Below are 13,317 nucleotides of genomic sequence, written 5' to 3'. Positions count from 1 at the left end.
TAATTAGCAACGGTATAACTTATACCTTCTTTATTAGAAATTATGCAATTATCATTCTTAATACAATATACCAAACAATGAATAAATAACAATCCCAACATTAGGGGTGGGCATATATCGGGTAAAACCGATAACCCGAACCGTTAATTCTTTATTAGGTTATCGGGATTGGGTTATTGAGTTAACGGTTCGGTAACAGGTTAAATTTTATTTTTTATTGGGTTATCGGTTCGCGCTCGGTTCGCATTTTTGTTATTGGGTAAAAACCGATAACCCAATAAGAATGATGTAATTTACTAATTTACCCTTAAGTATATACTAGGGTTATTTATTTTCCTAATTCCCTCTTCACTCTTCAGTCTTCAGTCTTCAGTCGTTTGTCTCTCAGTTCTCATTCTTGTTTCCGTCGCAGCCCCCAAGAGTCAAGATGCAAGACTCACCACCAGTTCTCCGCCAGACATCAGTAGATACTGCATAGAAGTGAGAGCGTGCTTTTGTTAAGAAACAACAAAAGTTGGCAGTTTACACGTTCTAGCAGTTTGATTTTTTTGTTTTATGTATTGCAAAATTTTTTAGTTGTTTTATCTTATCGGGTAAACCGATAACCGAACCGATAACGATATATAACCGATTAACCGATAACCGATAACCAATATCTTATCGATTTGGTTATAGGGTTATGATATTTGTAAACCGATAACCGATAGACAAAACCGATAATGTTCAAAACCGAACCGAACCGACCGATGCCCACCCCACCTAACATAACTAATTTCACCACAACTTATTCCAATATAATTATACCGGTATAAATCGTATTCCAACCAAATAAAAAGAAAATAGGAAAAAAAATTGCAACAAAACACACATAAATTCACTTAAACTCCAAAAACGTGAGGCTATAAATCAGGCACAAAAGGAGATAGAGAAAGGGACAGCAGAGAGCAGCAGCCATGGCTTTTTGCTCCTCTCTCAGCTTCACATCTATCTCGTCGAAGTCAAACCCCCAAAAGCATTCCTCCTCTTCATTAGTCCCTTCTCACCGACCCTTTACCTCCTCCCACTTGTCGTTTTCTAAATCTTCTTCCTTTCACTCACGTCAAACCCTTTTCAGAACTCATTGCCGGAGAGTTCCGCCTCCCAACGATGCCAGTTTCCTGGTATTTCGAGCTTTGAATTGCACACCCTTTTGATTATTTCAGCTAATTTTGAGTTATGATTGAATCTTGATTTGTAAAATTTAGGTTTTGGGATGTGCTAAAAAGGCAGAGCCTTTGAGGATAATGATATCTGGTGCTCCTGCTTCTGGGAAAGGGACACAATGCGAGCTCATTACCGACAAGGTACTAGTTCTATTCTTTGTGTAGAAGTGTTGACTTTTCTTTTCCTAATGAGTTGGTCTAGGATTTCTAGTATGCATTTGGACAAAATTTGAACTGAAGCTGAAAGAAGTGAGAAAGATTAGATGAAGTTGAATTTGAATGAAAACTTGCTTAAGTTGAACTTGGGTTTCAATAGATCTAATAGATTTTTGGAAAAAAAATTGTTAGTGAAAGCTAAAGATTTGTGAGGGATTCAGCCTCAATAGGACTACCATCACGGTCAGCCTCATGCGATCGTGAATTATGTTCCAAGGATCACTGCCTCATTTTCTCTCTTTGCTCCGACCACAAGTCTGCTGTTGCGACCGCAACATCACTTGATTTTGGGTTGTTTTTTCCTTTTCAATTCTGAACCTCCTTAACTTACTCGTAACACATATTTCACCATCCCAAATCATAGTGTTGTTGAATTGTGTCACCGTCTCATCTGAAATCTTAAACTTTTAGAAAGAACATACTTTTGATTACTTAGTTATGTTTTGAACACGCCCCCTCACATGCGGGTAAAACTCTTTTTCTTGTGCCAAACATGTGAAAATTCTTTTCAATTATTGGGTCATGGATGAATGTGAGACTTGAAATTAGGAGCTCTGCTTGCTGTGGTACCATGCTCTATTACCATGTGATTGTCATAGAAACTTATGCTAATAGAAGAGGTTCACTTTGAATTATTTAATTATGTTTTCGACAAGTGCGAATTGTCACGCCCTGAACCTGGGCGGAACATAACACTACACCCAGTGCCTAACTACATGTGGTGGCTGAATCAACATGCGATATCATAACATACTCTATGCGGAAGATAAACTAACATATGCTGATATACTGAAAGTCTGAATGATATAAATTAAAGTGCGTAATATAAGTCTGAAAGATATATGTAGCCAACATTACTTAACATGAAAAGCCATTGTTACTCTAGTCTATGAATCCTCTAATGAATTACTGAAAATACTGACTGTCAGTAAATACTAAAAGACTGTAAACTATTGATAATGCCCCGAAAGAATTGGGGCTCGCCAAATAGCTGGTACGAGAATCCTAGCGCTCTGGATTGTCAACCTGGAAATCGTTACTTGCATCGCAAGATGCAAGCCCTGGGCGAAAGGGACATCAGTACATTTGAATTGCATTGGTATGTTTTTTGATAAGGTAAAGGTTAAATTGCATTGGTATGTAAAGCAACAGAAAGAAAGAACCGTAAATACTGAAACTGATAACTGATAACTGATAACTGAACTGAACATAGGAATAAAGACATGAATACTACCTGTTCTGAATGAGAAACCACCTGTTTATCTGAGTAAGTAAGCTGCGGCCTCAGGCCCAATATAAATGTGCACAAGCTGCGGCGTGGGGCGCAAGTATACGTATACATAACCGCGGCTTCAGGCCCAATGATGTATAAAGCATAAACTGCGGCCTCAGGCCCAAATACAGGTGTTCAACATTCATGGATTTAAAATCAGGGACTAAGAATCATACTGCAATATATGATACTGAATCATACTAAGTTACCTAATACAGGAATGCTGAATAGGACTAGACTGAGATATGTATTCATGAACTGAAGCTTCAATTGTTTATGACTTGTTGAGTAATCTAGACTGAGACTCATGGGCATTAAACATAAGTCTATATTGATTACGTATTGAGCTCACAACGTTCGGAATGAAAGTCTTGAACTAATTACGAAGCTAGAGAATAGAAGTTCTGCAACTATTCAAGGAACTAAGCTTAACTATATTTCTGAGGCAATCAGTAATGCTGTAAAAGAAAAATAGTGTAGGGAGAATCATTAACATTCCCAAATGTAGAGAGTTAATCTGATATACCTTGACTCTGGTCTTTTTAAGCGTATCACAATGTTTGTCGCCTCTTTCAACGATGATCTATGGCAATATATATCAAGAGGAACCAATATTAGCACTAATGCTCATGTTTTAGTCACTTAGGCATTTTATCAAACACCTTATGGGCGTAAAGCCTCATAGCCCTTTTTAATGATGTTTTCTTCAGCCAATTCTCATTCTACTTCTTCTAGGTGATTCTACAATCCCAAATAGATGTAACTAACACCCTTTCTCATTACAACAATCTTAAGTCAACAACCCCCTAGCATAGTTCATATAATTCTCTTTATCAAACTCATTTACTATTCTCCCAAGAACTCATCAACTCATGGCTATAAATGATTAGGGAGTAGAAGCATTACCTTTTTGAAGTTCAATTCTCTTGAATTCGAGTTCTAGGGTTTCGTTTCTCAACCAATGATGTCTCAATCGAATATCTAGTGATTTGAAAGGTTTACCCATGTTAATAAGGTGGTGGGGAATTGAAATTAACTTAAAGACGTCATTAGAACTTACCTTGGATGATGGAGGGACCTTGGAGGAAGTTGGGTTCTCGAGAGCTTCCCAAATCAAATTTATGTATTTGGCGGGTAGGGAACGAGGTAGGGCTTAAGTATACACGTCCAAAGTTGATGAGGAAATAAAAGTGGCTCGGATAGACATCGTCAAGGTCTCAAGTTTGAAACTTCCCACAATCATTTGCACACACCATATTACTGGACAACCATGTACTTGAACTTGACCAATCCTGCATCAGCTATGCACTAGCAATTGCTTGCAAACACTTCTTTGCTAGTATCGTGCTTACAATCTCCAGCTCTTGTTTTATCCAGGATTTTTTGGATTTCTCTAAACCACAAGAGTGGTCACTCAGCTCCAGAGTAGGCTAAAAGCTTTGTTCTCTGGCTCATACTACATTTTTGAAGGAGACTCTTGGTGTCCTAAACCAATATTGCTTTCCCTATGCTTATTCCGTTATTAATCTTAGGTATCTTTATTTGTGTCTAAAGTGAATTCTTATCAACATTCCTGTCAATTTGATATGTTCTCTCATGTGCATTGTGGGCTTAACCAATATGTAGAAAATGCCTCCCAACCAAAAGTGGGAATGGAATAAGCTTCTCTGTCTTATTTGTAATGGAAGCCCAGGCTGCTTGAATTCACTTGCTTTATGGGTCTCGGATAATTTAGCTTTTGTTTGATCGATGTGCTGTTTAAGTGGTTATTTCTTTCCTCATTTGGGATGTAATGTACAGTGGTTCCCTGAATATGCTTTTAGTTGCTTCCTATACCCTCTGTGTTCCTCAGTATGTAGTCATCTGTGAGGAGAAATAGTGTCAATCCAGTTTTCATGTGTGTGCAGTATGGTTTGGTGCATATTGCTGCTGGAGATTTACTGAGGGCAGAAATTGCTGCAGGATCCGAAAATGGGAAGCAAGCAAAGGAATACATGGATAAAGGGAAATTGGTACCGGATGAAATAGTTGTGACGGTAGGTTTACTTCATGCACTGCCTGCTTTGGTCAGTATGCTATTGCTTAGTATGCTTTCTAGGTCGGAAACTGACATTAATTCAGGCAATCTTATTGATTGGTAATAAGTGGTTCCTTCTGGTGCAGATGGTCAAAGAACGGTTAAATGGTCCAGATTCTCAAGAGAAGGGTTGGCTTTTAGATGGATACCCTCGGAGCTCCTCTCAAGCCATAGCACTCAAAGAATTTGGCTTCCAACCAGACCTCTTTATTCTTCTGGAAGTGAGGTTCTGCAGTGGCCCTGTGCCTCGTGTTCTTTCATTCTTTTCTTAGTGAAGTTCCTTTTGTTAAGGCCATACAGAAAATTATGTGATTTCATTACTTAGAGAGAAACTTTAAAATACTTTGAGGTTCCTTGACCTTTCCTTTGTTTCTCTTGCAGTAGACTGTAACTCCAGGAAGTTTCACTATGTAATCCACCTTCATTCTATCACAAGTTTTTTCTGTGTGTATAGGTACCTGAAGAGATTCTTGTTGAGAGAGTGGTCGGCCGTAGGCTAGATCCAGTAACGGGGAAAATTTACCATTTGAAGTATTCTCCACCAGAGACGGAAGAAATTGCTGCTAGGCTTACTCAGCGCTTTGACGACACAGAAGAAAAGGCATGTTTTATTCCATGAATTAATCAACGTTACCTTTCTTGGTTACTTATAAAAAAATACGGTATCATTGTTGGTTTAACTTTCCTGGTATTTATTTGCAGTTGGTTTGATGTGAAGCTTTTGAATCAAATTCCTTCATGTGAAACTCATCTGGCTCTCAGTTGACATTTGCCTCCCTTTTGACTCATTAGTTTGCCTTTAAATAAAGTTATCCCCCTTCTAAGCTCCTTCTCTCTTCCTCACAACTGCGGTCCACCCCCTCCCCCGCCCAACACAAGCCAACTGTCTCGCCCTCCAAAAAAAGGTGAAAAAATTAGAAATCCAACCGGCAATCTTTGACCTAAAAGGACCGTTTGGACCTGAAAATGCTGCTGCTGTTCTGCAATTTTCCTCTTCAACTAAACCATTTTGTTATTATGTTCTCTTCTTATTCCAGATTCAGTTTATGTATCTTTAAAGCCAGAAGTATATATTATTATAAGCTTGGTTTTTCTCTGATCGTTCTTATAATTACCTTTTCAGGTTAAATTGCGTTTGCACACTCACCATCAAAATGTGGAGGCAGTTCTCTCCTTGTATAAAGATATCACAGTCAAGGTACTCCTTTTGCCAATCTTCTTTTGAAAAGTTACTTGACCTTAAACTGCGAAATGAAATGACTGGATACTGAAACTGTTGAATTTACATAGCAAATGAAAACCCCATTAATGAATTATTGCTTGATAATTTTTGAGGTATTATGGATCAATGTTATTTTCCTAAAAAGAAAAAGGGTATTATGGGTCCATCAATAAGATATGGATTCTCAATTATACATGCATTATATTTGCTCTAAGAAATGAAGTAATCAATTGTTGGTTCAAGTATACCATAAATCTCGTCTTGCTGTCCTTTCTGTTCATTAATTGACTTTGATTAGAAAAATAGTACCAAAAACTGCAATTTTATATGGGACACATTGGTAGTGAGGCACAGAAAATCATCTAAGCTTGTGACTAGTGTTGTTGTGGTTATAATCTGCTGTCCTCTAAACAGATACTGCTCTGCTGTCTTTTTGATTGATAAATGAGAAGCTCTTTCAATTTCTTCGATAAAGCATTGCCTTGGCCGCATGATAGTGTCTTAACTACCACTTTCTTCACCGCGTTCTTTATCCTAGATGCTCTTGTTTGTTCTTCTCTTTCTCGATGCAATTCTTTATCTGTTCAAGTATCTCCTTGCTTATTGAAGAACCTATTCAACTTTCTTATTAATATGTAAAATTTGGAATAGACCCTTGAATAGTTCATTGACCGACACCATGCAACATCATAAGTAGCTTTGAGTTCATTGACCGACACCGTGCAACATCATAAGCAGCTCTAGAAAGAGGAGTTATAGCCTGTTTGGCCAAGCTTCTTTTTGGCCAGAAGTGCTTTTTTTTGGCCAAAAATTGAGGTGTTTGGCCAAGCTTTTGGAAGGAAAAAAAAATACTTTTGAGGAGAAGCAGAAAAAAGTAGCTTCTCTCCAAAAGCACTTTTTTGAGAAGCACTTTTTAGAAAAATACACTTAGAAGCAGTTTTTTAAAGCTTGGCCAAACATTAATTGCTGCTCAGAAGTGCTTTTCAAACTAATTAGCCAAACACAAATTACTTCTCACCAAAAGTACTTTTGAGAAAAGCACTTTTGAGAAAAAGCACTTCTCAAAATAAGCTGATTTTTGCCGCTTGGCCAAACGGGCTATTAGTTAACACATCAACCATGGAGCAATTCTAGTTTTTAGTTATCCTAATTCCTAAAGCTGCTAGTACATAAACTAGTTGTAGAGGTAATAAAGAAGTAAGAACTAAATGTATCTAGAGTTTATGGTCTTAAGTTCCACCTTATTTTCCTTAATGCACTTGTCACATCATCGTTAAGGGAACGGAACGGTGTGATGCTGTATAACAAATGAATGCACCCTGATTGGCATCATTATGCTCAATAAAAGGACTGAGAGGAGCTACAGCAATACCTTGCAAGATTTAAACAACCCAACCTCCCCCCCTCCCCCCCCCCCAAATCCCACCAGATCTAGGTAACAAAATGACCATCTTACCTACACATATCCACACACACATTGTTTTGGAATTTAACTTATCTAGAGGTCACATGCTTCCTGTTGAACAATAATAGTACACACAGGACGTGCAATAGATGCACGCCATTAGTTCAAATTTCGCAAGGTGTCAAAGTGAGGTTTTAGTGTTACCCCCATAAAGTAACTTCTTGAAACTTTCTCATATGAGATGAAAAGAAGCTATTCTCTCTCAATTGGTACCAAACATCTTCGATGAGCGATATTATATTTTAGCTAAGGGAAGAAGCAAATCGGTGAAATGGTCCCTCTTAACACTCCTCTATCCCTTACTTGATCGAGACATATTATAATTCCTCTATTTCCAGGTGCGTGCATGAGTTATCATCTCTTAACCTTAAAAAGGCAATATGATTCTGTTCTTCTGAATTATTTTCGTTTTAGGTGAATGGAAGCGCTTCCAAGCAGGATGTATTTGCTCAGATCGATGATGCATTAACACAGCTTCAAGAGCAAAAGCAAGGAAAGTTGGGAACTGTGGCAGCATAGAGGAACAGAACAAATTAGCATGTAAAGAGAGGAAGTATTATCCAATTAGGTGAAGAAAAGAGTTCAATCATAGGATGCATTTTGAATATATCATGAATAATTGTCATTGTTTATTGCCATTCCTCTTGTATTAATATGCTGAAATACCATGTATAGACGAGAATAAGTGAAAAAAGAAAAATTATTTGTCTGGTTTTCAGCATCTAGTTGTATACTCATGGTTTTTGCTTTTGATTTTGGCCCCTCTTTTGTATAATTGGAGATTGGTACAACACTTAATTGTTTTTAGAAAGTTTTTGGCCTCTTAAGTTTGTTAGTGTCGCACCTCCTTTTTCCTTTTTCCGTACCCGAGAGGGTACAAGGGAGTTTTTTCCAATTAAAGGACAATCGAAACGGGATTGGTTTGTTTATTTCAGAGTCGTCACTTGGGAGTTTTAGAGTGTCCCAAGTCACCAATTTTAATCCCGAATCGAGGAAAAGAATGACTCCATATTACAGTCTGCGTACCAGAAATCCGGATAAGGAATTCTGTTAACCTGGGAGAAGGTGTTAGGCATTCCCGAGTTCCGTGGTTCTAGCACGGTTGCTCAACTGTTATATTCGGCTTGATTATCTGATTTTATACAAATATGAACTTATGTGCAAATTTTAACTTTTTACCGCTTTCATAATTGTTATTATTATTTTCTACAAGGAATTGCAACGTTGTGAAAATATATCCCGAACCGCGTTACAATCAATGTACCCGTGGTCGTCGACACATTTTGACTCTATTGAGATTTGGATTTGGGTCACATCAATGTGCACCCGTGTTTAAGAAGGTTAAATTATTAAAGGTGCGCCTAAAGCAACTAGCGTATTGTTATTTTGGGAAGGCCGTAAAATTCGCTAAACGGCCTGTCTCGAATTCTAAGTATTTTAATATATACATTTAGAGGGCCCCGCAGCTTGTGCATTTTTTGTTTGTCGAGGCTCGTCTCATTTTTATTTAAAAGGATAAACCTACAGTGACTATATTTTCCTATTAAGTTCGTCTCTAAAATAAAAGAAAATCTCTTAATTAATTACATGCTAAAAACTTAACTTATTAATTATTAGTTTACGGCTAATGCGAATGGAAAATTGCGACCGAGTTTGTACAAAGAAAAACTGCTTTCATTCTATATTCTATTATTCAATAATACTAAAACGTGAGATTGACACACCATAATATCAAAACAGATTAACTATTCTTTGATTAATTTAAACTAACATTATTAGATGAAGAAGTTATACATATGTGACATCGTTACTAATTTAATCAATCAACTACATTTTTATACAAAGAAAAGAAAATTATATTCAACCACAAATCTAAACAGGAGGAATTCAACAGGAACAAAGCCTGATTAATATTTCATTTTTGCTTCAAGCCGAGATTGTACAAATGTGTACCTGGAAACAGCAGTACAAGAACAAAAGAAGGAGAAGTCAGCAGCAGTAATAACACAGCAACAGCAGATTCAGCAACACCGCAAACCAGTACAGTAGGAATAGCAGAAAACCCAGGAGACTATAAACGACTCCAAGTATAGAGAAGAAGTAAAAGGCAGGAAGGTTCTGACTATTTCAGATCTTAAGCGAGGCAATGAAGCAGTAACTATTCTTTTTCAACTTCAAAACTCTCCAAAATGAATTTTGCCCCTGTATATTCAGTGTATCCAGAATGTATATCGGGTGTATACTTCTCACTCCGCCCCCTCTTTTTTTCTTCTCTCTATCTAGTTTTTCCTCTTTTTTTCCCCCTTCTTCCTAAATTTTCTCTTCTATTTATAGCAAAATTTTCGAAATTTTCAGATTTGTTTTTTATTATTTATTATTTTTTTAATTAAAAGAAATCCCACTTACAAATTGCTTTTATTTTTTTAGAAAAAGAAATCTCACCTTTATTTACTTTTATTTTTAAAATTCCAACTTTAATTACTTTATCTTATTTAAAATCCCACTTTTTATTTTTTTAAAAGAGAATCTCACTTTATTTAACTTTTCTTTAAAAAACAAACCACTATCTTTTCTTTTTCTTTTAAAAATGCTACTTTCAATTACTTTAAATTTTTTAAATTTTCAGATACCTTTATATTTATTTTTTAATTCCAACCTTCTTTTACTTTTAAACTTTTTATTTTTTTTAAAATTTTCTACATTCTTTTACTTTTTTTTTAAAAAAAAAAGAGAATTTCACCTATTTTTACTTTTATATTTTTTTTATTCAATACTTCCCTTTTTCTTATTTTTTTTAAATCATTCCCGAAATTATTATATATTTTTTAAAAAAATAAAAATAAAATAAAATAAAATATTTTCGGATTTTTTATATATATAAAAAAAACAAAAAATAAAACTATTAATAGTGATAATTCACCTTTTATTTTTTATTTTTTTGGTTTTGTTTTGTGTTGGACAAAAATGAAGAAGGGGTGTTGGGTTAATGGAGCGGACCGGGTCGTGGGGAAAGTTGGGCAATTATTTGGGCCTCTGGTTTGAAATTGAAGAAGTGTCCCAATCCGATTTTTCTTTGTATTTTTGTTCTCTTTTCTTCTTTTATTTTTCTAAAACTAAATTATAAAAGTACTTAAATTATTATTAAGAACTAAATTAAGTTATAAAAGCGCAAATTAACTTCCAATAACAATTAACGCACAATTAAGTAATAATTAAGCATAAAATTGTTCATTTGGACATTAAATGTTAAAAATGCAAAAGATGCCTATTTTTGTAAGTTTTAATTTTTGTAAACAAATTTAATTACTAACAATTGTAGAATTAAATCCTACATGCAAAAATGCGACATATTTTGTATTTTTTATTAATCAAATAAACATGCATAGACAAACATACAAATAGTTACACAAAATATCACAAAAATTGCACACCAAGAAAAATTATTTTATTTTTGAATTTTTTTGGGAGTAATTCTCATATAGGGCAAAAATCACGTGCTTACAGCTGCCCCTCTTTGCCCGGAGACACGAAGGGTTTTCGTGCAAAGATAAAGCGAGCGATTTTTGCCCATCCGAGTACTCCGTGTGAAGCATTTTTTATTTATTTTTTTTTATTTTTTTTTTGAAAAAAATTTGACCGAACCTTTGCTTCAAAGGTTTCCTACATATCCTGGGCTAAACAGGAATCAGGTCAATGTAGTTCGGGAAGTTTTGGTAGCTGGGACTACCATGGGACTGCACTGTTACTGCTGTTGCATGCTGTTATCACTGCTTACCGATCTCCTTGTTACACCGTGCTTAAAAGAAAACAAGAAGCTAGGCTAGACTGAAATTTGTTCTTGTTGCCTTGCTTTCTTGTCGGCTTGTGTTTCATCTGGTGCTTTTCTTCTGTGAATTTGGGAATGATACTGGCTCTTTGCTTTTCTGAATACCAGTTTTCATCATTTTGCTCGGTCCGCTAGGGACATGGCTTTCTTCATCAAGCTTTTCGGCGGTTCCTCTAGTGGGTACGACTCTCTTCATCAGACTTGTTATGCTGGGCATGATTTAATGTTCACCAACTGCTTCTTTCAAGACGCGTCCTTTCTTCCTTTTGACTCATGCGCCGGAATTTGTGCTAGGACCTCTTGTTGCAACCTTCTGCTTCCCGGTGCTGGGGATTTTATTGTTTACTGCTGGGGATTCCTGTTGTAACCTTCCGCCTTCTGGTGGGGTTACTGATTCCAAAATCTGTAGTACAAGACTAAAAAGTTGCTTAAATGCAAAATTATGAAATGTATGCCCGCATTATACTGGTGGGCGACCTAGAGCTGAAAGTATTCCTGCATTTTACTGGTGGGCGACCTAGAACAGAATGTATTCCCGCATTTTACTGGTGGGCGACCTAGAACAGAAAGTATTCCCGCATTTTACTGGTGGGCGACCTAGAACTGAAATGTATTCCCGCATTTTACTGGTGGGCGACCTAGAACATGAATGTATTCCCGCATTTTACTGGTGGGCGACCTAGAACAGAAAGTATTCCCGCATTTTACTGGTGGGCGACCTAGAACTGAAATGTATTCCCGCATTTTACTGGTGGGCGACCTAGAACATGAATGTATTCCCGCATTTTACTGGTGGACGACCTAGAACTGAATGTATTCCCGCATTTTACTGGTGGGCGACCTAGAACAGAAAGTATTCCCGCATTTTACTGGTGGGCGACCTAGAACAGAAAGTATTCCCGCATTTTACTGGTGGGCGACCTAGAACAGAAAGTATTCCCGCATTTTACTGGTGGGCGACCTAGAACTGAAATGTATTCCCGTATTTTACTGGTGGGCGACCTAGAACAGAAAGTATTCCCGCATTTTACTGGTGGGCGACCTAGAACATAATGTGAAAGGATAGAAATGTATGCCTCTGTTATATGGGCGGGCTCCCAACTTCAATACTAACCTAGGAGGAAATGCCACTCCTATGGGAAAAACTAAACTTAGGAGGAAATGCATCTCCTATGGGTAAAACAAACTTAGGAGGAAATGCATCTCCTATGGGTGAAAACTAAACTTAGGAGGAAATGCATCTCCTATGGGTAAAACAAACTTAGGAGGAAATGCATCTCCTATGGGTGAAACTAAAACAAACTTAGGAGGAAATGCATCTCCTATGGGTAAAATAAACTCTAGGAAAGTATTCCACTCGTTATTCAGGTGGGCGCCTGGTTTCAACAACAACTTTGAAAATAAAATCCTATTCGAGGGTGGATGAACCCAAAATATCCTATTCGAGGGCGGATGAACCCAAAAGATCCTATTCGAGGGCGGATGAACCCAAAAGATCCTATTCGAGGGCGGATGAACCCAAAATATCCTATTCGAGGGCGGATGAACCCAAAAGATCCTATTCGAGGGCGGATGAACCCAAAATATCCTATTCGAGGGCGGATGAACCCAAAATATCCTATTCGAGGGCGGATGAACCCGAAATATCCTATTCGAGGGCGGATGAACCCGAAATATCCTATTCGAGGGCGGATGAACCCGAAATATCCTATTCGAGGGCGGATGAACCCGAAATATCCTATTCGAGGGCGGATGAACCCGAAATATCCTATTCGAGGGCGGATGAACCCGAAATATCCTATTCGAGGGCGGATGAACCCGAAATATCCTATTCGAGGGCGGATGAACCCGAAATATCCTATTCGAGGGCGGATGTACCCGACATATCCTGTTCGAGGGCGGATGAACCCGACATATCATGTTCGAGGGCGGATGAACCCGACATATCCTATTCGAGGGCGGATGAACCCGACATATCCTGTTCGAGGGCGGATGAACCCGACATATCCTGTTCGAGGGCGGATGAACCCGACATA

At 37.4% G+C, this 13,317-nt stretch overlaps 1 protein-coding gene across 1 annotated transcript; it reads left to right on the top strand.

Annotated features, from left to right (window-relative positions):
* The first annotated feature begins 892 nt into the window (after positions 1–892).
* Positions 893–8,176, top strand: LOC107784862 (adenylate kinase, chloroplastic). The gene is made up of 7 exons (XM_016606051.2): positions 893–1,160; positions 1,245–1,343; positions 4,599–4,727; positions 4,855–4,989; positions 5,223–5,369; positions 5,892–5,966; positions 7,870–8,176. Exons 1-7 carry the CDS (start codon positions 954–956, stop codon positions 7,972–7,974), a joined length of 897 nt encoding a protein of 298 aa, XP_016461537.2. The 5' UTR covers positions 893–953; the 3' UTR covers positions 7,975–8,176.
* Positions 8,177–13,317: the final 5,141 nt, after the last annotated feature.

The sequence above is a fragment of the Nicotiana tabacum genome, chromosome 6 (genome assembly GCF_000715075.1).
Source record: "Nicotiana tabacum cultivar K326 chromosome 6, ASM71507v2, whole genome shotgun sequence".
NCBI lineage: Eukaryota > Viridiplantae > Streptophyta > Magnoliopsida > Solanales > Solanaceae > Nicotiana > Nicotiana tabacum.
Note: the sequence above shows the minus strand (reverse complement) of the source record. Positions and strands in the feature narration are given on the sequence as shown.

Bases quoted from the DNA above. Each gene is read 5' to 3' on its own strand.
- LOC107784862 (XM_016606051.2), top strand. From the start codon at position 954: ATGGCTTTTTGCTCCTCTCTCAGCTTCACATCTATCTCGTCGAAGTCA. The intron at 1,161-1,244 runs GTATTTCGAGCT...TGTAAAATTTAG, and splicing joins CCAACGATGCCAGTTTCCTG to GTTTTGGGATGTGCTAAAAA. The intron at 4,990-5,222 runs GTGAGGTTCTGC...CTGTGTGTATAG, and splicing joins ACCTCTTTATTCTTCTGGAA to GTACCTGAAGAGATTCTTGT.